At 38.0% G+C, this 25,951-nt stretch overlaps 1 protein-coding gene across 2 annotated transcripts; it reads left to right on the plus strand.

The window, feature by feature from the left end:
* The first annotated feature begins 982 nt into the window (after positions 1 to 982).
* On the plus strand, positions 983 to 24,740 carry LOC127790313 (protein CANDIDATE G-PROTEIN COUPLED RECEPTOR 2-like). Of its 2 annotated transcripts, none has more exons than XM_052319755.1 (6): positions 983 to 1,580; positions 14,107 to 14,289; positions 23,484 to 23,646; positions 23,731 to 23,833; positions 23,928 to 24,009; positions 24,447 to 24,740. In XM_052319755.1, exons 1-6 carry the CDS (start codon positions 1,269 to 1,271, stop codon positions 24,525 to 24,527), a joined length of 924 nt encoding a protein of 307 aa, XP_052175715.1. In that variant the 5' UTR covers positions 983 to 1,268; the 3' UTR covers positions 24,528 to 24,740. The 2 variants fall into 2 exon arrangements, with proteins under 2 accessions (XP_052175715.1, XP_052175714.1); XM_052319754.1 differs by having other exon boundaries at positions 996 to 1,580; positions 14,098 to 14,289.
* The last annotated feature ends 1,211 nt before the right edge of the window (positions 24,741 to 25,951 follow it).

Raw genomic sequence — 25,951 nt, forward strand, 5'->3', positions numbered from 1 at the left:
ACAAACCCTACATTGCTTAAGTTAGACTTCAAGAGATGAAGCGTAAGAATATAGTTTGAGAAATGACGTAAGCATACCTAAGGAAAGAGATGACTCCTCTATTTATAGAGGAGAGAGATGAGGGATACATGGTGGCTAACTCGCTTTTTAGGATGACATCTTTTAAGAAATTTTAGAATATTCTTGTGGGGCTCGAGGAAGGTCTTGGAAAGAGTTCCTGGGCTTAAGTGCTTTGGCCTGAGAGATGACTCGAGAGGGTTCCTCGACCGCGAGAAGGGCTCCCAAGGGTGGCAAACCATGTGTTAGGGCTTGGGAGTGAAAGTGGTCAAAGAAAGGGAAACATGATCGAGACTCAACGATGTGTCTACTCAGTCATGGGCAAGTGGAGATCTTTCCACTTGGTTATGGTTCTTTCCTTTACTTGTTTTTGTCTTTCCTTCCCTTGAGCTTCAAGTTGGTAACTATTTATTATTTTGTTGCCTAATGAATTCTCTTTGATAGGGCTTCTTGCAAACTAGAAAGGGTGAGGCCACTCAAGATCGAGTGGCCTTGCTTCCACTCTGTCATGATCAGGGGGACCTGTCTCTACTTAGTCATGGTCGAGCTTTATGGCTTCTTCTTTTTATCTTGTCTTCTTTTGGCATGTTTGGACCATTTGGCTCACTTGTTGCTTTGTTTTGATGATTTTGATTTGCAAATCGCCTGATTATTTATAACTCTTACCACTTGAATACATGCTCATTTGCAGTTCTGCCACTCGAGTTTTTATGGACCTTGATTGATTATTGGGACTAAACAACATTCTTAAACTATTAAACTACGGATTTAATACAAAAATAAAAAACCAACCGATTTTAGAAGCGGCTGGTTTGGGGTTGCAAAGCTGTGACCTTTACTACAAGGCGCAGCTTGCTTGTTAAATGGTTGGGCATGCGGTAACCAAAGGGTACAGTGGGAATGTCCACAAGGGACCCACTTTACATTACCACTTCGGAACCAAACCGGACAAAAACTGAACTTAAGAACGTCAATTTCAGAATCCAGTATTTATCATCATCTAATCTTTCCCGCAAATCCACCATAACCAGGCTCTGATTGTCTTCCAATTCCTCCACCCAATTCATCATCTTCCGCCTTGGGCCTTTCTTCCAATTCCTCTCTCTCTCTCTCTCTACATAAATACTTCAAGTTTTCCTGTTTCCATCAATTTGGACCAAAAGTTAGGGTTTCTGTGATGCACTTGGTCAAATCAACCAATCTTCTCTGAGATGAGAAACGTACAAGGCCTCACCTCCCGTATCGCGCTTGCTCTCTCGCCGGTACCCAGTCTTACAGGGGAAATGGGCGGCCGCAATGACCACTCTTTCCGGTCCGCTTCCTCTACCTCCTCCTCCTCCTGCCATGGATTCTGGCGTGACGCCGTTCTTGCGGTACCTTCGGCTTTGTTCGTACTCTACATATCGTTTCAGGCTAAGAAGAACCTCAAGAAGCTCAGCCAAGGCCGCTCCTACACCATGATCGCCTACTACGCCCTTCTTTGGCTCGCTGCACTTCTCAACCTGGCATGGTGCTCTCTTCAGGTACTCAAGTTCCAACATTTGCATTTGCAATTGTTATTTGCCTTAGCGATGCTGTGTTCTATTGCTGAGAGAAACGAGGAAAAAATGGGGGAATTAAAATTAGGGTACAGCGAAATTGAAATTGAGGGAATTATATCTATTCGTCTATAACCGTAACATGAAATTCTAATCAGCCTTGAATTCTCTTGTTTTCTTTCTCTTAATAAATGTTAGATATGTGGATTCTTTTTATCCAATTTCGGGAAGTTCTTGTTGATTGTTTGGTGAATTGGTACTACACCTAGTTATAGTAGCCAAAACCTTAATATTTTATATCTTACCAAAATTGGCTGTAATTTGTTTAGGTTGTTCTTTCAGGGATGAGAATGATAGCATTATCAACAAACAATGATTATTAGGAGACCACCAAATGCATGCCATCCTTCAGACAGAGCTAACTGACATGGAGAATATCCCTTTGAACTCCTCATTCATTTGAGTTTTTTTATGAAATTGAAAGGCCCTACAAAAAAAAAAAAAAAAAAAAAAAATCAAACTAAAACACCCCCTAAATTATTTCTCAAAATAAAACTCCCCTGTAGAAATAGACAAGAAAAAATGGATGGATGTGTCAGTAGCCTTAGAGGAGAACTGCTGGCATAGCGAGCAGTTATTGAACCACTGGCGGCAGTTCCATTTTTTGGGATCCACAAATTTGGTTCCCATTTTAAAATGGGAACCAAGGTGGTTGTTCCTATCTTTCAAATGGGAACAGTGAACCGTTGCTGCAGATCCATTTTTATATGGGAACTGCAGTGGTTCCCCATGTAAAATTGGGACTGTAATACGGTTCAATTGTTTGATTCTTTCCTGACTTCTTACTCTTTTTGTTTGATATGAAGTCTGTGATGTGATGTCGAGAGTTTTAATTTGGAAAATAATTTAAATGGGGTTTTAGTTTAGAAATTTTTTGTTGAGAGTTCTAGTTTTATAAAAACACTATGCATTATTCTGCTGAAGCTGTCTACAATTAGAATGAAAAGCAAAGGGGCTACAAGATCTCCCTGCCTCAAACGTGTGAAGGCCCTAGAGAATTCCTCTCTGGTTCAGCTACTGAACACTCTCATTGGCTGCCAATGAATCATCCAAGATTAGCTTTCTGTCCAGAAATGCATGACAGGAACTTTCAACAATATCAAGTGTAGAATTTCCTTTAGCTAGTAGCCAACAATGAAGGGATCATTTGACAGAGCTTTCATTTTTCATTTCTCTGTTTCTAATTTTTCAGTTTTCGTTTTCATTTTAAAAAAATGAAGCCTTAACCTTTTTTTTGGCAACTTTGTGTTTATTTTCAGTTATTGATGTACTTTTTTATTTCGATCTTATCTTTCTCCTACCCAACTTTACTGGCAATTGGGGGAGTTGTCAAATCTAGGAGTTGCTGGCTCCCATGAAGTCACATGACTCCCAAGTCCCAAGTCTGGGAGTCAGACTCCCATGGGAGCTGCAATGATGGAGGAATAGGAGATGCCGGCAATGGCAGAGCAAGTTGGGTTTTATGAAGGAGATGGCAGTGATGATATTGGACATGCACATGAGTAAATGAAAGATGCTGGGCATGAAAGTGAAAATGAAACTAAAAGCAAACTCAAGGTTTCATGTGTCTTCAAAATTTTGGAAAGTTTTGAAAATTTTTTAAAATGGAAATAGGGAGCCAAACATAGTTTTCTGTTTTTGTTTATGAAATTTTGAAATGAAAACAAAAAACTGAAAATGGAAGTGCAATCAAACAGGCCCTATGCCACTGGTACATTTGCGATGCTTGGAACTTAAACCGAAAATCAAGCTTTCATAAACTTAAATAAAATTTCTGTTGAATCTAGGATCGGATTCCTCACAATAAAAGGCACTCTCTCACACCCAAACTCTTCCCTGATAGTAATAGTGTTGTTGCCAAAATACAACAATTAAAATTTGTGATGTGGGGTCCACTCGAGCTTGATGTTAGGTGAAGTTAGGTTGCCGTAAGAGATGTCGCCTCAAGGGAGATTGCCGTTAGGATGCTCGCCGCAAGGATTCGCCACTAGCTCTTGCCATTAACTCTCGCCACTAGCTCTCGTCACAAGCTCTCGCCACTAGTTCTCGTCACTAGCTCTCGCCACAAGCTCTTGCCACTAGCTCTTGCCACTAGCTCTTACCACTAGCTCTCGCCACTAGCTCTCGCCACAAGGTTTCGCCACTAAGTCTCGCCGCAAGCTTTTGCCTCCGCCACGAGGTCTCGCCGCAAGCTTTTGCCTCCGCCACGAGGTCTTGCTGCAAGCTTTTAGCTTTGCCACTAGGTTCACCGCAAGGATTTGGCTCTGCTGATGCTCAAAAAATGAGTTAGAAGGCTCGGGGGAATCTTCCCCTGTGAAAACCCTCCGATGTCAAAGTCAGTCTCGAATCCCAATGACTATTCACGAAAATAGTGAAAGTGCATTCAAAGTGTCTAGATGTTACCAAAAATTGGAAGTCCCCATCAATGCCTTGTAACTGGGTATTTATAGGGCACAATTCTCAAGGATGGTGGGTGTTGACACGTGTCGATTACTGAATGGGTCGGATTTAACAAAAATAAGGGGAAAATAGTCACGAAGCCGCCATGAGGCCGCTCGCGGCAAGTTGCCGCGAGGCTGGTCCTCGTGGCTAGCCCAGCTCGTGGCTAGCTTGGCCGCGAGGCTGGCCTTCGCGGCCAACAACTCGTGGCAGGCTACCGCGAGGCTGGCCCCTAACTGCCAGCGACTTGCGGCAGGCTGCCGCGAGGCTGGCCCTCGCGGCTAGCTCCCGGCCAGCCTTGCTGTGAGGTCGGCCCTTGCGGCCAACACTTGCTGGCCACGAGACTTTGTCCTGCCACGAGGCCAGCTCGCGGCCGGGAGCTTGGCCTTTTGCGGCCAACCTTTTCCCATAAAAGGGATTTTCTATTTTTTATTTAAAAATCCCTCACTTTCTCCTACCAATTTTCCATGGCACAACAAATAGAAACGCAAAAGAAATGCGAACAAAACAAACAACAAGTAATAACATAAATAAGAGCAAGAAGACTTATCCTAGTTCGGGCAAGAATTTGCCCTACATCCAGACTGCCAGAAGCTGCTGACAGAATCCACTAGAGATGAATCAAGAATACAACACTCCCTCTCTGATCTCTCTCGCACACCTTTAGACTAAGAATCACTAGTCTCTCTCCGAGAATACAAGGACCGAGCCTTAGCTCTCTCTCAATTCTCTAACTCTCGTGTGTGACTATGATAGAATAAGATGAATGCTGAGAGCTCAAAATAGAACCTATCCACCTCTATTTATAATTGATAGAGGCGGTTACAGACTAGGGACACAAATGATAAATAAGAAGAAATAAAAGGACTTCCGGAACTAATTCTAAAGAAATTAGGTCCGTTACATTATAACTCATTAAAACGTAAAATACAATCATATTTCTAATTCTATTTGACATCCTTTACTGAGGCTGATACTAACTGCTGCAAATCTTAACAATTTTCTCCACCAATTTGCAATAGTTAGGGCTTCAATCTTTAGTCCTCCAAGTCTTGCACCTGCTTCACATCTCTTCTGACTACTGGCTTCCTTCTAAGCTTGATTGCTTAGACTTCTTCAAGCTACATTAAGTAGCTGCATGCAGTGCTTCATCTTGGTTGTTGGAATAGCCTTGGTGAACATGTCCGCTGCATTTTCCTCTCCTAATACCTTTTCTAGCCTCAGCAGTTTCCTGTTAAGAATTTCCCTGATAAAATGCAATTGAACATCAATATGTTTTGTGCGTTCATGGTGTGCCTGGTTTTTAGCTAGGTGAATGGCGCTTTGGCTATCACATCTTAGGGTTGCATTTTCCTCTCCTAATACCTTTTCTAGCCTCAGCAGTTTCCTGTTAAGAATTTCCTTGATAAAATGCAATTGAACATCAATATGTTTTGTGCGTTCATGGTGTGCCTGGTTTTTAGCTAGGTGAATGGCGCTTTGGCTATCACATCTTAGGGTTGTATCTATCTCCCTACCTAGCAATTCTCCTAGAAGCCCTTTCAACCACATAGCCTTCTTTATTGCCTCTGCTAAGGCAATATATTCTGCCTTAGTAGTGGATAAAGCTACAACATGTTGTAGACCAGCCTTCTAACTCACTGTGGCATCCCAAACCTTGAAGACATAGCCTGTGGTTGACCTTCTCCTATCCTGATCCGCTGCATAGTTTGCATCGGAGTATCCCAAGATCTTAGCTTCTATTTCTTTCCCTGCTCCACCATAAACTAAACCAGTACCTAATGATCCTCTTAGGTATTTAAACATCTATTTCACTGCACCCCAATGAGCCTTCCATGGGTTTGCCATAAATCGGCTAACCACACTCATGGCATGGGCAAGATCTGGCCGAGTACAGACCATGTTGTACGTCAAGCTCCTTACTGCACTAGAGTCTGGAACATTCCTCATTTCTTCCTTATCACCCTCATTTATAGGAGATTGCCTTGCTGATGGTTTAAAGTGCTGAGCAAACGGAGTGCTGACAGCCTTTGTTTCAGCCATACCAAACCTTTGAATTAATTTCCTTAAGTAATTCTCTTGAGATAGGCCTAGGGTTCTTATCTTTCTATCCCTCTTAATTTCAATTCCCAATATTTTTCTTGCTTCTCCTAGATCTTTCATTTCAAATGCTGACTTTAAGTTCAATTTTAACTGCTGAATTTCTTTCCTTGATTGACTTGCAATCAACATATCGTCAACATATAATAGATGATACAAGAATATGCTGTTTGATACTTCTTTAAAATATACACAACAATCATATGAACTTTTTGCAAACCCATTTTCAATCATAAAAGTGTCAAATCTTTTATACCATTGGCATGGAGATTGTTTAAGCCCATATAGGGATTTCCTAAGAAGGCATACTTACTCTATTTTTCCTTTAGATCTGAACCCCTTTGGCTGCTCCATGAGAATCTTTTCATCTAATTCTCCATGTAAGAAAGTAGTTGTAACATCCATTTATTTGTTCTAAACACAAATCCATATGAGCAGTCATGGCAAGAAGCATTCTTATTGCGGTGTGCCTTACAACAGGGGAAAAAACCTCATTATAATCAACTCCCTCAACCTGAGTAAATCCTCTTGCAACTAGCATAGTTTTATATCTAGGCTTAGAATCACTCCCAGCTCCTTCCTTTATTTTATAGAGCCATTTATAGCCCACTATTCTCTGCTTCTTAGGTCTATCAACTAAGGTCCAGGTTTGATTTTTCCTTAGAGAGTTTATTTCTGATTCCATAGCTTCAATCCACTTACTTGAGTCCTTAGAGGCTATTGCTTCCTCATACGTTTGAGGTTCATCACCCACAACCTCGGATGCACTTGTAAGTGCATAGGAAACCAGGCCTGCAAAGCCATATCTTTTAGGGGGTTTGGATTGTCTTTTCTGTCTATCCCTAGCAACATTATACCTATGCTGGTCAGACTCATCTTCTGCATCTGATCCCTCTTTTCTTTCTCCATGAGGGTCAAAGTCTTGGTTAGCTATGGGTTCCTCTAAGTCTACCTGATGATCCAAGTCCTGGCTTTGCAAGCTAGATGTTTCTACACTAGGGGAATCTTTCTGCCATCCAATTTCTACATTTTCTATTGTAGATGATGGCTCATTTCCACTATTATCATGCAGACCCTTAGCTACAGATTTCTCATCAAAGATGACATCCCTTGTAACTAAAATCCTTTGATTTTCAGGTTCTAGACTCCATAGTTTATACCCTTTTACCTTGGCTGGATATCCTATAAAAATGCATTTTTGCGCCCTAGGTTCCAGCTTTCCTTGTTTTACATGGGCATAAGCTATGCACCCAAATACCCTTAGATGTTTTAGGCTAGGTTTGTGACCTATCCATTTCTCATAGGGAGTTTTAAATTCTATGGCAGCTGAAGGGGATCTGTTTAGCACATAGGCTGCAGTATTTACTGCTTCTCCCCAAAATGTCTTTGAGAGGTTTGCATGAAATAGCATACACCTAACTCTCTCTAAGAGAGTCTTATTCATCCTCTCAGCAAGGCCATTTTGTTTAGGATTTCCTGGGGCAGTCAAATGCCTTACTATCCCATTCTCTTTACATAGATCTGTGAACTCCTTATTGCAGAATTGAAGACCATTGTCAGTCCTAATGGTCTTTATCTTCCTCCCCTTTTGATTTTCTATCATGGTTTTCCATGTTTTAAATGCCTCAAAAGTATGCTCTTTTGTTTTCAAAACATAAATCCATACCATTCTAGAGAAATCATCTATTATGGACAAAAAATACCTACCTCCACCATAAGTAATAGTCTGGGCAGGCCCCCATAAGTCGCTATGGATGTGATCTAGAGGTCCCTTAGATGAGTGTATAGTAGTCTTGTTGAATTTTACCTTAGTGGTCTTTCCATAGATACATGATTCACACTTATCTGATCTTGCCACTTGGTTTCCTTTTAAAATCCCTTGATTTGCTAATTCTTTAAGGCCAAGCTCACTAATGTGAGCCATCCTAAGGTGCCATAATCTGGAGTTTGTGACTACCTTATTATTAGCAACAGCTGCTTCCCCATTTGATGCAATGGCTTGCAGAATATATATTCCATTCTGCTGGCTAGCCTTCATACATACTAGAGATCCTCTTGATACTTTAAGAATTTCTCCCTCTCCCTTAAAACTATAGCCAGTTTTAGTTAATGCTCCTAGAGAGATTAAATTCCTTTTTAGCTCCGAGATGTATCTTACCCCTTGAAGGGTCCAATAGGTATTGTTAGGCATTTTAAGCCTTACATCTCCTACACCTAGGACCTTACACTCATGATCATTTCCAAGAAGAACCTTGCCCCCATCAGCTTCTTGGTAATTAGCAAACTAGTGTCTATTGGGTGTCATGTGGAAGGAATAGCCTGAGTCCAAAATCCACATATCCTTTACCGAGTTCTGACATACAGTTAATGCATCAGAATTGTCATACCCAAACTCACATACTGAAACTCCACCATCTGAGGCATTTTTCTCCTTGAAGTCTTTCTTCCTCTTTGGACAATCTCTCTTAAAATGCCCTTCTTCTTGACATTGATAACACTTAACTGGACCTCTCCCATTCTTTGACTTAGACCTAGATTTATTTTTCCCTTTGAAATCCTTTTTTGTACCCCTATTTCTTGCAGTCAGAACATCACCACTGGAGGATCTTTCTTCCTGGTTATGCCTCAAGTCTTTTGAATTTAGGGCTCCTATAACATCTTCTAAAGACAACTTATCTCTGCCATGTTGCAGAATATCAACAAAATGCTCATATGACCGAGGCAAAGAATGTAATAAAACTAATGCCCTATCTTCATCATCATATTTAACATTGATGTTTTCCAGGTCTAGGCATAGTTTATTAAATTCGTCTATGTGGTCTTGCAGCTTTTGTTTTTCTTTCATCTTAAATGTAAAGAATTTGGTCTTTAGATATAACCTGCTTAACAAGATTTAAGTAAAGATTGTCCAATCTCTTCCAGATTTCTAAGGCAGTAGACATTTTAGACACTTCCCTTAAAACCTTATTCCCTAGGCTAAGGATTAGAGTATTAAATGCCTTCTCTTCTATGTTTGCTCTCTGTTCTGCCGAGAGGGTTTTAACACTATCCCCTGCTTTTTCTTTATCCCTTGGTTCCTCTCTTAGCGCCTCCTTTAAACCTAGATTTTCGAGGAGGGCTTGCATCTTTATTTTCCATAGAGAAAAATCGTTTGAGCCATTAAATTTTTCAATATCATATCTCGATGCGGAACTGGACATAGCCATTTCTAAAGATTTCTAAGACTGATCTAAGGGTTCTTGGATGAATCTTGAAAGAAATTATGTGAAATTCTAGGCTCTAATACCAAATTGTTGAATCTAGGATCGGATTCCTCACAATAAAAGGCACTCTCTCACACCCAAACCCTTACCCGATAGTAATAGAAACACAAAAGAAATGTGAACAGAACAAACAAGCAGCAATAACAGAAATAAGAACAAGAAGACTTATCTTGGTTGGGGCAAGAATTTTCCCTACATCCAGACTGCCAGAAGCTGCCGATAGAATCCACTAGAGATGAATCAAGAATACAACACTCCCTCTCTGATCTCTCTCGTACACCTTTCGACTAAGAATCACTAGTCTCTTTCTGAGAATACAAGGATTGAGCCTTAGCTCTCTCTCAATTCTCTAACTCTCGTGTGTGACTATGATAGAATAAGATGAATGCTGAGAGCTCAAAACAGAACCTATTCGCCTCTATTTATAACTGATAGAGGCGGTTATAGACCAGGGACACAAATGACAAATAAGAAGAAATAAAAGGATTTCCAGAACTAATTCTAAAGAAATTAGGTCCATTACATTTTAACTCATTAAAACATAAAATACAATCATATTTCTAATTCTATTTGACATCCTTTACTGAGACTGATACTAACTATTGCAAATCTTAACAATTTCAAAACATACTTTATAGCATTCATATAAAATCTAGAATTTATTATTGAATTTTTTTTTATCTCAACAGAAAGAAGGAAAGAAGAAAAACTTGGATTGGTTTATCTAATAGACATCCTAAAAAAACTGAAATTAAATTCTTGAAATCCCTTTGAAAATGCCACCATGTGCCACATCTATGCTCCAACCTCCTTTTACATAGCCACCTGAGGGGGGTAAAACATAAGGGGGGTGAGATAAATCTCAATAAACATAAATGAATTATTAATCGTATTTAAACATATAACTTGAACTTGCAATATGAGGAGACACGATAGATTCTACCAACTTGTGGGGGTAAGAACTTTCGTGCGTAGCTACTAAACTCCGGTCCCAAAATTGCTTGTAATCATGACATGAGGGACCGTGAAACTTGATTTCATGAATTTATTTAAACACGAAGATAGTTCATAATGCACTTACCTTTAACTTGATTGGAATAAAATAGATCTTTAACTCTTTTCTCCTAATCAAAACCTTCACACCTTGCTGTATTGCTTGTAGTAAGAAAGGAATAAACAAAGAAAAGGGAGGGAGGGGGGTCGGCCAACTAAGGAGAGGGGAAGTGAAGAATTGTGAAAGGGGAAAGTCATATTTAAAGTCAATAATCGTATTTGATAAAGATCCCAATCAAATATCCTCTTTTCCATAAGGTGAACTCAAATCTTACCTTATCTCTTATCAATTAAAAAGATTTAAATCAAATCAAATCAAATATCCTCTTTTCCATAAGATAAATTCAAATCTTACCTTATCTCTTATTAATTAGAAAGATTTAAATCATATCATGTCATATCTAGAGAAATCAACTTATTCATATCTCCTCTTTTCCATAAGATAAATTCAAATCTTACCTTATGTCTTATCAATTGGAAAGATTTAAATCATATCGTATCATATCTAGAGAAATCAATTTATTCATATCTCCTCTTTTCCATAAGATAAATTCAAATCTTACCTTATCTCTTATCAATTAGAAAGTTTTAAATCATATCATATCATATATAGAGAAATCAATTTATTCATATCCATAAAATCAAAGAATCTTACTTTATCTTTTATCAATTAGAAAGATTTAAATCATATCATATCATAGCAAGAGAAATCAAATTATTCATATCCATAAAATCAAAGAATCTTACCCTATCTTTTATCAATTAGAAAGATTTAAATGATATCATATCATATCTAGAGAAATCAATTTATTCATATCCATAAAATCAAAGAATCCCCAAGAATATTCTAGAAATTCGTGTGTCATGGTAGGGCTAAAATCTGGACTATCTAAACTTTTTATTTTGGTCCCCAAACTATGGAAAAAAATGACGTTTGGGTCCCTAAACTATTATAACTCAATTTTTTTTTTTAATTTTTGCCCCTAGAATTATGTTTAACGGTCACTAACGATGGTTTCGGGTGTTACAACATTGGTTTGCAAATCATCACTACCCCTGTGCATGTGCATGTGCATGTGTGCACTCTGATTGATTTGGAGAATTTAACATCTTCAATGCTCTTGATTGACATAGGCTTGGATTCATCAAAGATGGACTGAGTTCCATACATTTCAACCGAGGAAATCAAGTCTTATACCGTAAAATACTCCTTATAAAAGCTGCTGCCCCCTTGTCTATCTGGGATCAAAAGTGTAGAAACCATTTGTGTCTTTTTGTGTGGGCCCTAAGTCACTGCTACACTGGTTTGCAAACCTTCACTGCCCCTGTGCATGTGGTGATTTGGAGAATTTAACATCAATCCTGTTTGATGGAGGATGCGGGAAGCAACCTCTAAAGACATAATAAATGTTTTAAAAATGGTTCTAAGGCCCAAACATTGATTTGGGATGCTTTTTATAAAGAAAAGCCTTCCTAGAAGCATTGTTAGGCTTAATTTTAATAATGTTTCCTAAAGTCTGTTTTGGTAACTCTAATTATGTGTTAGGGTTTTATTTATAGTCTTTTCCTAATCTGATTATTAATAGGTTTTAGATTTTGTTTAGTTTCCTAATAAGAAAAAATTGTTCCTATTTCTAGTAAGAATAGGGCTACTTGAACTCTACAAAGACTATTGCAATCTCCTTTTTCTCATTAGTGAATTAATTATTTCAGTTTTCTCTAAGCGTGATGCTTTTTTTTAATAGTGAGATGCAATTTTAACCTAGGTATGGTGCCTAGTAGATTTTTCTCTCTCTCTCTCTGATCTTTCAATATCAGGCCCTGATCTTCGTGACCCTACTTCCAGCCCTGTTCTCAACCGCTAAGTCTCATCTTTTGAACCATATCTTGCCTCTACATTGCCTACCAACATATTATATACCTAAACTCTAGCCTTTTCAACAACCATTCTAACCCTCATAAGCCTCCGATCAGTCTGTATTGGTAGGATTCCAGATTTGTCCTACATCACTCTTGTTGACACAGGCTTGGATTCTTCAAAAATGGACTGAACTCCATACATTTCAACTGTGGAGGTCAAATCTTATACTCTAAATACACCTTATAAAAGCTAGCTACTCCATTTAATCTGGAAGCAAAAATGCAGAAACCATTTTTATATGTCCTTTTATATGGGGTATTTCTACAAATACAGCTGTCAAACATGGGAATTATTATATAGATACTTAATTTAGTTGAGACCAATATAGGATTTTTTTTTTCCCAAATCCATTGATTCCTGCCAGTTTTGTCATTTGCACCTCCTATCTTTGATCTGCCTTGAATTGAATACCACCAAAAACCATCCCATAGGGTTGGAATTGGCCAGGGACCTGAATTTTTGGGACCTTTGCATCCCTACTAAGGCCAAAGATGAAATGCAATGATGGAATTAAGTGGGAAGGAAGCTGAGATGAAGTGGAATACAATTTTGTTTCTGGTCTTTGGTTGCTGAATGACAATATTTCATCAGTTGATTACTGCAATGTTGCTAAACCTGCATTTAAGTGAGCTAAAGTGCCATTAAAGTGCAAAGCACAGTTCTAATGTTTTATCATGTCAAAGTGAAGTGCAAATAAGAAAACCTAGCTTGAGCAGTAAAAGATTGGGCTTTTTTGTTAAGCGCAGGGCACATTTATTTTTGACCTTTTATTGTTTACAATAATGTATTAAAGTAGTAGTGTATGGGTGCTACCCATGTATATCGAAAATACAGTGAAAGAAACATATATGCTCACGATAGAACATTATTCAAAGGTCCAGGTGATCATATTGTAAAATAGAATGTGCAGCATGGTCATTTTCATTTCAGTTAACAAGACAATCCAAAAGCAAAAGAAACCCATTCCTCATACAAGGTGTACATATATGCAACAAATTGTGTTCTTGTTTCACAGAATGAAACAATTTACATTTGGGGTAACATAGGTTTTTCCTTTTCAAATAAAAAAAATAAAACAAAACGTTTTAAAACAATATCTGCAAATAAATTACAAATAAGAAATTGACTCCACAAAATTCTAAAACAATATAATAGAAATTGAAAACACAATAATAATAATTATCTAATTTAGCATTCATACATGAAGTAATACAATACCACACCACGACAATGTCCCTTGAGGATTAATTATTAATAAAACATAAGTTCTTTTGGATATTTACCAAAAATATTGCCTTGACCTTCTCCTACTCTCCTCCCCCCCTCCCAGAAAAAGGGAAAAAGGAAAAAAAAAAAAAAAAAAGAGAAAAAAAAAAAAGGAATGATTTTGGGTAAAAATTCTTTGTTCCTTGTACATGCTTTGAGATGACCAAGATAGGGTCTTAACTGGATTTTGATTTGTCTGCCTGATGTCTAATGTCAAATATCTTTCAGTTGAGATTATTAATAAGATTTTATAGGGTTTTATAAGAATTGTTTTTATTTTTATATTAGAGAACATTGTCTCTTATATTAATCATCAGTCCTAGCTATGTTAATTTTGTCTCAGTTTGAAGAAGCTGATTCAGCATTGGTATTACATCATAGTATTCTTCTGATGAAATAGGCATGGCAGTGTGCTCCTGGGAAGAACGTTGCATGGAACATGTTGTCATTGTTTACAACTGCTGTGATGTTATGCTTGGAGATTAGTTTGATGGCTTTCTTACTTCAAGAAAATTATGCTACTGGTTTGGAAAAGCTAGCACGTACTTTCATCCTTTCAGGTCTCATTGTGGGCATTGATGCACTTGTCAAGGTAATAGTTGCTTTAGTTTCTGAAATTGTGCTTGTCACTGTGCCTATGGTTGTACTAGTTCATTCACTTGTGTTATTCAAGTACCCACGATTATAATGTTTGTATATTTATTCGAAGATTGTTAGAGCATTGGATGTGCCTGATTCAGCAACCACAAGTCATGTTTGCAGTCTATGAGGAATGATTTTTAGAGCACTGTACAGGGTTCTCCCCTTTAAGACACCTTTTTCTTTTTTTTCCTTATACATGCTTTTTCCTCTTAAAAAAAGCATGAAGATTGTTGGAACATTTGGCTGTGCTCTATTCCAGCAATGCTAATTAACTGGGATGCTTGCCAGTCTATGGTGCAGCTTGTTTGCTAGCTTCTTTCAACTTGTTCACTACCCTAGCGATAGTTTAATTCTAAATCTCCAGCTCAACTAAAGAAATGAGATGAGCGTGATAAAATGTTTGCTACTAGGTTAGTGCAATGAATGAATAGATGAGCAGTTGCATTTTAAGTGTTCCATTCTTGAAAACTATGCCATATGAAATTCTCTAATCTGAAGAAGCACATGCTGAAGTTCTGCTGCATTGTGGTTCACCAGCACTTGTGTTATAGAACTCTCAAGCTGATTACTTTTATGGTGACTGCTGTTAGGATATATGCTTTACGTTTACCAGTTGAGATGATGATTTTGACTGCACAAGTAAGTTCACAGGCTTACCTAGATATGCTCCTAGCTTACATGAAAGGAAGAGACACTTGACTATATTTTCACTAAACCTATGAAAATACTATGGTTAAACTTTTTAAATACACCTGAAACTGTTCCTTTATTTTTTGTCAAAACCATCATAAATATTGATTCACTAAGTCAGGTGGAAATCAAGAGCTTATTGTGCTTCCCAATGTCAATTTATGAGAAAAGCTTTCACTGCTTAGCTTAGAGTGCAGGTCAAATAGACCATAGTTGATGCAACTTGTGCTTTACTTCCTGAATGATTGTGCTGATGCCTATATTTGTATTCCATTATTTTTGCCTCATTTGTCACTATTGTTGCCAAGATACAACAATAAATTTATTTGACGGGAAACGTCGTTGTCAAACATCCTGAATCTGCAAGAAAGAAAATAGTCAGAGGGCGCGGGGAGGTCCCCTCACAAATACTCCGATACTTAAGTCATACACTAAAAATAATAAAGACTGTATTGAAACTAGTATTTGAGATGTCCCTTTTTAGGAATGATTGCCTGTTTATTTATAGAGTGGTATGGAGTAATTCGAAGTAATTCGGGATTAAGATTTTCACAGATAACATTTCACTTGATATTTTGAAACCGTTAGGATTAGGATTCTTATGGATGACGTTTATCCCAATATTCTGAAATTGTTTTAGAGTTAGAATTCTTCATGTATAATTGCTTATCATTTTCTTGGAATATTTAGAGGGATTTTTAAATGTCGAAGTTATTTAGTTTGCGCGTTGCGTTTGACCCCCCTGGTTATGAGGAAATTTACACCTTTTACCCAAATAATTATTTTGGGCTTTTTTGTCTTTTAATGAGCTTTTGCATATAACACAACAATTGTTTCCCACTCTTTCATTTGAATTTCTCGAATGGAGGAGCAGACTGTGTTGTGGTTTGCCCTTATTTCTTTTTCGTTTTGATGGTTGTTATTGATATTAGATCACTCTAGTATTTTCGATTTTTAGACCGTTTTCGCTTCACGCTTTAGTATTTTTTTTTTTTTTTTTTGAGTTGTTCTCGTGCATTTGCGCCTCAGTTTTTAGACCGCTCTCCTGTCTTCGCGCTTTGGTATTTTAAACCGTTATCGCCTATTTGTGCTTCTATTTTTTGACATCTGCATTTGTTCGAGGTGAGTCATTTGTTTGTTGACGCAATTGATCCTCGATCATCTTAATGATTTTTTCATTAGTAGTTTAGCCGCGTGTGTCCGAGGCGAGTCTTTCGTCTGCCGAAGCAAGTGACCCCCAAACATCTTAACGATCTTCTCATGAGTAGTTTTTCCACGTGTATCCGATGCGAGTCTTTTGTTCGTCGATGTTATTGACACTCAGACATCTTAACGGTTTTTACGTTTGTAGTTTTGCCATGTGTGTTTGAGGCTAGTTTTTCGTTCGTTGATGTTATTGACTCTCAAACATCTTAATGGTCTCGTTGGTAATAACTTTTGTCGCGTGTGTCCGAGGTGAGTCTTTCGTCTGTCGACGTTATTAACCCTCGGACATCTTAATGGTCTTTTTTGTCATAATGTCATGGCTCCTCAACTTCATATGTATATGCTTCCTCGAATTGTGGGCTTAACACCTACGTTCGCATTTAGAAAGAATATTCATATTTTGTTTTCGCGGTTTGACGTAACGTCTATGTCCGCAATTAGAAAGAATATGCATATTTTGTTTTTGCGGTTCGGCGTAATGCCTACGTTTGCAATTAGAAAGAATATGCATATTTTGTTTTCGCAGTTTGGCGTAACGCCTATGTCTGCAATTAAAAAGAATATCTATATTTTGTTTTCACGATTCGATGTAATGCCTACATCTACAATTAGAAGGAATATGCATTTTTTGTTTTGGCGTAACGCCTACGTTCGCAATTAGAAAGAATATTCATATTTTGTTTTCGCAGTTTGGTGTAACGTCTATGTTTGCAATTAGAAAGAATATGCATATTTTATTTTCATGGTTTGGCGTAATGCCTACGTCTGCAATTAAAAAGAATATCCATATTTTGTTTTTGCAGTTCGATATTACGCTTATGTTCGCAATTAAAAAGAATATCAATATTTTTGTTTTTGTAATTCGGTGTAACACCTACATCTGCAATTAGAGAACATCAACATTTTGTTTGGGCGGTTTGACGTTTTGACTACGTTCGCAACCAAAAGATGTGCCAAGACAGAAAGTCGGTCCGGTGAACAGCATGATGGCTTCAAGGGATGCACTTGCCTTTTTCCTGTGTTACCGAGGGATCTGGCAGCCGCAATATAGGAAATGAAAGTTCTATTGGGTGTTGCGCTGTCCCATGGTGTCGTGTAGATAGAGGCTAAGTTTTTGTTGTGATGCATATAGAGAATCTGATATAATGCATACAAGTGCAGGAGAATCTATTACAGTATGAACCTCCAACATTGAGAGAGATAAATCTCGAGATAAAAGGGGTTTTGTGGATGTTCTGTAGTGCCAACCTTAATATCTCGAACTGACAGTCCTTCTTTTTGTGACTTTTTTTCGTGCACTTATCGTCTTGCAATGTATTCACAAATTTTGATTTCTTTTGAGAGATTGAGGCGTTCAAATGGCGAAACATGCTTCTTGAATCCTTGTTTCATCATATTAGTAAGAACTCTTGTTCTCTTCTTGTGCTTCTCGCCTCAAGTTATGTCCCTCATCTCCAGGGTAGTTAGTTTGTTCTCCCCCCGAGCTTTTGTGTGTGAATGAAAATTAAGCCGCCATTGCCTAGATTTGGAGCCAGATTGGTTTCTTTAGCAACTCAGATCTGTTCTAGATCTGCTCCTTCAGCAACCCAGATTCGTTCTAGATCTGGGTGCTTCAATTCCACCTCAGAAGAATACAGACCCCATGTTTTGGAGTAGACAACAACTGGATTTTCGCTAATTGCCTTCTTCATACCCTCCTCCATTAGCCATTGTTGTGGTTGGTCTTTTGTGGCCGTCACTTCACCATGCTTCACTCCCTTCGTCTTTTGCGACTACCATGTTGTCGTCGTTGGTCTTCTATGGCCATCGCCTCGCCAAGTGTCGCAGTCTTCCATCGCAGTTTTGCTTCATCTCTAGCCACTGCCATTGTATGGGCTTCCACTGCTGGTCTTCCGTGGTTTTGTTCGCCATTGTTCGTCAGTCGTGGGTCTCCTGTAGCTGTGCTCCGCCGTCAGTCTTCCTGGGTCTCCCGTTTGCTGCAAGCACATTGCCTCTGCTGTTTAGTCTTTCGCGGCCATCGCCTCGCGAATCACTGCTATCCTCTGTAGGCCATTGTCGTGGTCGGCCTTTTGTGGTCGTCGCTTCACCGCGCTTCATCGTGACCGCCACTGATGGTCTTCCACAGCCATTGCCTCGCCAAGTGGTTGTTGGCCTTTCGTGGTCACCATTGGCCACCGTTGCTTGGTCTTCTGCTGTTATGGCTTCTTAACTGGGTTTCTTCCCCCATTACAGCCAAGCTTCCTCCAAATCCTCTTATAATATATAATATAACAATGTGAGCTTCTTTTCTTACTTTTTTTTGTCAGGCTTCCATGAGAAGCTTCTTTTTCTTACAACATATATATATATATATATATAAATGCTTGGCTTCTTTTTCAATTTTTTTTCCTTTTCGTTTATATATGTATAAAGCTAGGATTGGAAAATGAAATAGTGATAGGTGTGGAATCATTAAATAAAGGAGTAGAGGATTAATGAGATCATCACATATAGGTATATTATATAGCCAACAACAACATATCCAGCCTTTATCCCACTATGTGGGGTCGGCTACATGAATTCTAGATTTCCATGTATTTCTATCTTTTGTCATATCTTCATTGAGATCCATACACTTCATATCAAATTTTAATGTCTCCCTCAAAGTCTTCTTAGGTCTGCCTCTATCTCTTTTTTTGATTAATTGTTTCATTTTATCAACTCTCCTTACAGGAGCGTCTCTTAGTCTCCTTCTCACATGACCAAACCATCTTAGTCTAGTCTCTCTCATCTTCTCCTCTATTGGCACTACTTCTATCTTATTACGAATAACTTCATTTCTAATTTTATCTTTTCTTGTATGGCCGCACATCTATCTTAACATCCTCATCTCCGCTACACTCGTCTTTTGCTCATATTGGTATTTGATTGTCCAACATTCTGAGCCGTACAACAAAACTGGTCTTATAGTCCTATAGAATTTTTCCTTTCAATTTTAATGGGATTTTACCATCACATAACACTCCCGATGCATTTCTCTATTTTAGCCAACCTGCCTTAATTCTATGTGTGACATCCTCGTGAATTTCCCCATCTTTTTGAATCACTGATCCCAAATATCGAAAATGGTCTTTTCTTTGTAAGATTTGATCTTCCAATTTTATTATAATATCCTCCACTCTTGCATTCTTACTAAATTTACATTCCATATATTCTGTTTTCTTTCTGCTTAATTTAAATCCCTTACATTCTAAATTGTTTCTCCATAACTCAAGCTTAGTGTTCACTCATTCTTTTGTTTTATCCACCAACACTATGTCGTTTGCAAATAGCATACACCATGGCACTTCTGTCTTAATATCTTTAGTGAGTTCATCTATTACTAAAGCAAATAAGTATGGGCTTAGTGCAGAACCTTGATGCAATCCTATTGTAATTTTAAACGGTTCAGTATCCCCTTCGCATGTTCTGACCCTTGTCTCTACACCATAATACATGTCCTTAAGGGCTTGTATATAGGCTATTCGGACTCTTTTCTTCTCTAAAACCCTCCATAATACTTCTATAGGGACCATATCATAGGTCTTTTCTAGATTTATAAACACTATATGTAGGTCTTTCTGATGATCCCGATACCTTTCCATTAGGCGCCTCAGTAGGTATATAGCTTCCATTGTTGACCTACCGGGCATGAAACCAAACTGATTTTCTGACACCTCTGTTTCTTTTCTGAGCCTTTGCTCTATTACTTTCTCCCAAAGTTTCATGGTATGGCTCATTAACTTAATTCCTTTGTAATTTTCACAGTTTTGAACATCTCCTTTGTTCTTATATATAGGGACCAAAGTACTATTCCTCCACTCATCTGGCATCTTTTTTGATTTAAGAATCGCGTTAAATAATTTCGTTAGCTAGGAGATACCCTCTTCTCCCATGCATTTCCATGCTTCTATTGGTATATTATCCGGTCCCACCGCCTTATGATTTTTCATCTTTTTTAATGCTTGCCTTATTTCGTTTGGACTTATGCGTCGATAAAATGTATAGCTCACCCCTCGGAGTTACTAAGTTGTCCCAACCTAACTCTTGTGTCGCCATCATCATTGAATAATTTTGTGAAATACTCCTTCCATCTCTCCTTAATTGCTCCCTCATTCACTAATACATTTTGATTTTCATCTTTTATGCATTTCACTTGATTTAAATCTCTTGTTTTTCTTTTTCTTGCTTTAGCTAATTTATATATATCCCTTTCTCTATCTTTTGTATCAAGTTGTTTATATAGATTCTCGTATGTTTTTGACCTTGCTTCACTAATAGCTTTTTTTGCTGTCTTTTTTAATTCTTTATAATTTTTTTGATTTTCTTCATTGTTGCACTGATATACAGCCTTATAGCAATTTTTCTTATTTTTAATTTTCAATTGCACTTCTTCATTCCACCACCAAGACTCCTTAAGGTTAGGGGCTCTATCATTTGTCTCTCAAAGCACTACCTGTGCTGTGTTTCTCAGGGCAGTAGCCATTTCTCTCCACATTTGATTTGTCTGTCCTTCTCCATTCCATTCTCTTCTACCCTTAATTTTTCTTTGAAGATTAGTTGTTTCTCCCCTTTTAAATCCCACCACTTGATTCTTGGATTTTGTTTTATGTGATTTTTTTTCTTCCAATTTCTTACTTGGACGTCAAGTACTAGAAGTCTATGTTGAGTAGTCAAACACTCTCTCGGTATCACCTTACAATCCCTACAACATACCTGGTCCTCTTGTCTGATGAGGAAGTAATCTATTTGGGTGCTTGATGTGACATTTTTATATGTGATTAAGTGTTCGTCCCGTTTTTTGAACCTAGTATTGGTTATGATGAGCCCATATGCCATTGCAAAATCTAGAATAGACTTACCCTCATTATTAATTTCCCCGAATCCATACCCTCCATGTACCTCTTTATAGCCATTTCCGTCTCTACCCACGTGACCATTTAAGTCACCTCCTATAATCACTTTTTCTCCTTTTGGTATCATTTGTATGAGTCCCTCTAGGTCCTCCCAGAATTTTGCTTTTATCTCCTCACCTAACCCCGCTTGTGGTGCATATGTACTAAAGATATTCATAGTCATTCTTCCTAGAATAACCTACACCATAATAATCCTATCCCCTATTCTCTTTACATCCACTACCTCATCTACTAAGCTTTTATCCATAATGATCCCCACTCCATTTTTTGCTCGATCATTTCCTGTGTACCATATTTTATATCCATTTTCTGACAAAGTTTTTGCTTTTTTCCCTACCCATCTCGTCTCTTAAAGGCACATAATATTAATCTTTCTCCTAATCATCACATCTACCACTTTCATAGCTTTGCCTGTTAATGTTCCTATGTTCCATGACCCAATCCTTAATCTATGATTTTGTTTTTGGCTTTGACTTTGAATTTGATTTTGTTTTTGATTTTGTTTTTGGTTTTGGTTTTGGTTTTGATTTTGATTTTGTTTTTGATTTTGATTTTGATTTTGGACTAACTTCTTTACCCGCATTCGTCCAAGCAAATGCGGGAACCCTTGCTCATTTGTCACTACATCCGGGCGCCGATGCAGCGGCCCTAGCTCACTTGACACTACACGCGGGCAGTGTAGCGCGTCGCTATGAAGGGTTACGCCCACACCCAAACGTTTTTTCATAGTTTGTCTAGAGTTCATGTTTTGGATCCGACTAAATTTTACGTTGGCTGTCGACTACCTAACACAACCCTCCTCCTTTATCCGGGCTTGGGACCGGCAGTGGATAACATCCTCAGGCAGAGTTAGGTATATTATATAGCCAATTTGTGAATTTGCGACAAAATTCTGAATCTTGCTGCATTGTTCGCTTCTTACTTCCTTCATGCAATGCCTTATTTTCCAATTGATTTGATTTAGCTTCTTGCGGCTTGAAATAGTGTAAGTGCCGTTGTAGCATTCTTAGGCTTTTTGGATGTTTCCCACATATGGCGTCAATTATTGTCAAGATACAACAATAAATCTAGTTGACAGGAAATGTTGTCGTTAAGTCGCCTGAGTCTGCAAGGAAGAAAACAGGGTAGAGGACGTGGAGAGGTTCCTACCCAAATACTTCAATACTTAAGTCAGATGTTATAATCACTTGTATTAGATTAGCTTTGGGATATCTCGGGAGGGTTTTATGCTGTTAGCATTTCTATATCACTTGTGTTATTCTAGAAGGATTGTTTCTAGAAGGGTTAGTTAGCGGTTTTTGAATCCAATTAGTTGGTTGTAACTATTGGTTTCTAGATAGCTTTCTGTTTTGCCACCTCTATGTTATATAAATAGAGGTTGGGTGTGAGGTTTTCCGTAGAGCATTATACCGTCTTGGGATGACAAGGTGAGAGGAGTATGCGCAGGTTCTACTTGAGTACTAAGAGGGTATATCTTTGTATTCTTGGGTAGGGAAACTCTCAACAGTTTTGGGTAAAAGGCTGGTGAGGTTATTGGTGCATGTAATTCTTGAAGTTTCATTCAAGATAGTGGAGATAAGGTGCCTTGGGCAGTCTGGATGTAGGTCTTGTTAAAAGACTGAACCAGGATAAATGTTTTGGTGTTCTTAATTCTCATTTTGTGTTCGTATTTTTTTGTGTTTCATTAATTCTTGTGTGCGTCAAAGAGTTGAGTGATTCTGAGAGATTTGTTGTGAGTGCGAGTGTCATTGAGAGAGAGAGCTATGAGATTATTCCAACATCAGACACAAAAAATGATGAAGATTGTATTGAAACCAGTATTCAAAGCGTGTCTTTTCAGAAATGAGTGTCTGCTTATTTATAGACTGGTATGGGATAATCCGGGATTAAGATTCTCACAGATAACGTTTATCTTGCTATTTTAGAACTTGTTAGGATTATGATTCTTATAGATGATGTTTATCTTAATATTCTAAAATTCTCTTAAAGTGAGAATTCTTTATAGATAATTGCTTGTCATTTTCTTAGAATATTCGGAAGAATTTTTGAATGTCGAAGTTATTTAGTCTGCGTGTTGCGTGAGACCACCCCCCCGCGGGGTTATGAGGAAATTTACACCTTTTAGCCCAAAGAATTATTTTGAGCTTTTTTGTTTTTTAATGGGCTTTTGCCTATTACACAACAATCACTTTGGATCACGTTGTCTTTCTTGTTCATGCTGCTTATGGATTTGGGTTTTTTCTATCCTTTCTAGATTTTGAACACTTTTGGAACAAAGTCTTTTCCTTGAATGGTCACCTTTTCCATTTTGCAGGTGGTTTTTGTATTTGGATTCAGTGTGCCTCTATTTGTCGCCACGAATGAAACTACACACGGGGTGAAATGGGGTTTATGGACCCTAAACAAACTATTGCTGACAGCAGTTTATGGCTTCATATTGTTTGTGAATTACTCGAAATCCGAAGACAAGCTGCCTCGTGAGTTCAGCTTTGTGCAGCCATCATTCTTCTCACTGTGAATTTGTGTAATCTAACCTATAGTGTCTAATTTCCGTTATGCAGCAAGGCCTGAATTCTACAACTATGCCCTCGTCATGTTTGGAACTCATGCAGTTGCATTGTTTGCTTGTGGACTCGTTGGAGTTGCTTCTAGCTTTGGACTTTGGTAACCTTAAAGCTAAATTATTTTGAAGCCATTTGAGAAGTGAAAATAACAAGAATTTCTTTCTTCTTTTTTTTTTTTGTCTTTACATGTGCAGGTTGTACAATTTCACTGTTGTTTGCTATCATAGCTTTTATCTTCCTTTCTTGTATATAACCTTTCTAGTGGACTTTTTTCAGGTGAGTTTCCTGTTTTACCTGTATATTTGCTTGTTTAAGGTTGTGTCTGGAACTAGGATTTTGGAATGAAAAGCAATATAAAAAGGAAATGACAAAAATTATTTATGTAAACATTTTTACACGCAACACATAAGAATATTTTGGTGATGTTTGGATAGACAATTTTCTTTCTTTTTATGGGAGAGGAAAATGGTAAGAAAATGACATAACTCAAGTATTGAAATAGGTGTACATTAAAAACATTCGTTTCTTTTCCTTTGTGCTAACGTTTCTCAAATTATAATTTGGAACATAGCATTGGGAATATTTATTTTGCTTTAATTTCTCTCCTGAGAAAAACCCACCCTAGTTCCAAACATAGCAGAGATGCTTGACAATGAGCTGCAGTTCGGATGATTATTGAGTGCATTAATGTATTACATCTGTGATGATTGCAGAAGGAGGATTTGCTGTTGGACAATGCATATTACTCTGAGATGAGAGACGCAGGCTTCTTTGACGACGCGGATTGGGACTAGCTAGCTTTGTTGGGTGATATATAGATATATCATGTTACCCTCTGTTACAGTATATATATATATATATATATAGGTGAAGTGAAGGGGAACAAAATAGAAAAGAGAAAACAGAGAACCTTGTTTTTTAGTTCCCTTGTCAGTTGTAAATGTAGTCTTTTTTAAGTTCTCACCCAAAAAAATTAATCTAAAAAATAAAAGCCTACCGTTGTTTGACTTTTGAAGCATGGGCTTGGATGCACCAATGACTGCGGACGCAATCAATTGCATTGGCTGAGGGGTGGAATTACAATCAGTGAAGGACTTAAGGGTAGAATTGTATTCCTATTTAAACGTGTCGGTTGACACAATTAGTTGATTGCATTGGCAGCTATAACGGGGTTCTTTCATTATATATTCCTGAAAAAGTGAGATATGGCTGCTACTCTTTGACAATTGCATCACGTTGAAAAAGGGTTTTATTATAGGCTTCTGTCTTCATCTCCTCTTTCTTTGGCCATTACCTATTCTTCGTTGGCTGGCCTTCTCTTCCTCTTGTCTGAGAGTCCCTTCTCTCTTATCTTAAACACCAAGCCTTCATCTGAGGTTGAATCATCATTAGCTTCCACCTTCTACTGCCATCACACGCCATTGCACGTCGCCTTGTTGTGTGCTATCTTTGTCTGTAATTGCTGCACACTTTTGTTGCGTTATCAATGGCCGTTGGTGGCAACAGTTGTGGCTGGTATAGGCTATTTTTGGGGTTGGCCTAGGTTGGCGAGGCCCAACTGGTTCATGGGCTCGTCCAATGTGCTTGGGTTCGGGTTTGGCCAGTTGTGGCAGCCTTTGATCGGTTCAATTCTTAGGTGATTTGATTTTGTATTTATTCAATTCTTATATAATTTGATAATCTTGTTAGGTGACGTTGACGATCATGGTCTCCAAAACTGCGAAAAAGAAATAGTAGAGGAAATACCAAATGAAGTAGTAGAGGAAGTATCAAATTGTGAAATCGCACCAATTCGCATTGCATTTTGCGTTATGGTTTGGTGCGATTTTCGTGCACCAAATCAGACTGCGTGGTTTGGTTTATTGAATCTCCCTTAAACTGCCCAAATTGCACTGTGCCCACTCATAGGTTCATATGTGCAATAATACACCCCTTTTCTAGAGATGTTACGAGCAATCTTAAAGGCAAAGTTGCCACTCACTCAGTAAAGGATATAAGTCCATCATTGTTGGTATAAAAAAGCATAAAAATTTTTGAAGGAGCACAACGTAATTCACTAGGGACTAACTCCCTTTTCAAATATCCCTCTCTAACATGATTTGATTCAGATGGAAGAAATACAAGGACAACTATTGTCACAACTTGAAATTTACTTAGTTTCTCTTTAAACACGCTTTGAAACTAAGAGACAAAATGAAAACAAAACTTGCTCAAGCAA

This window comes from Diospyros lotus, chromosome 14 (assembly GCF_014633365.1).
Source record: "Diospyros lotus cultivar Yz01 chromosome 14, ASM1463336v1, whole genome shotgun sequence".
Lineage (NCBI taxonomy): Eukaryota > Viridiplantae > Streptophyta > Magnoliopsida > Ericales > Ebenaceae > Diospyros > Diospyros lotus.

Excerpts from the sequence above, each read along its gene's own strand:
- LOC127790313 (XM_052319754.1), top strand. The coding sequence starts at position 1,269 with ATGAGAAACGTACAAGGCCTCACCTCCCGTATCGCGCTTGCTCTCTCG. Across the intron at positions 14,290-23,483 it reads GCATTGATGCACTTGTCAAG|GTGGTTTTTGTATTTGGATT; the intron begins GTAATAGTTGCT and ends TCCATTTTGCAG. Across the intron at positions 24,010-24,446 it reads TTCTAGTGGACTTTTTTCAG|AAGGAGGATTTGCTGTTGGA; the intron begins GTGAGTTTCCTG and ends TGATGATTGCAG.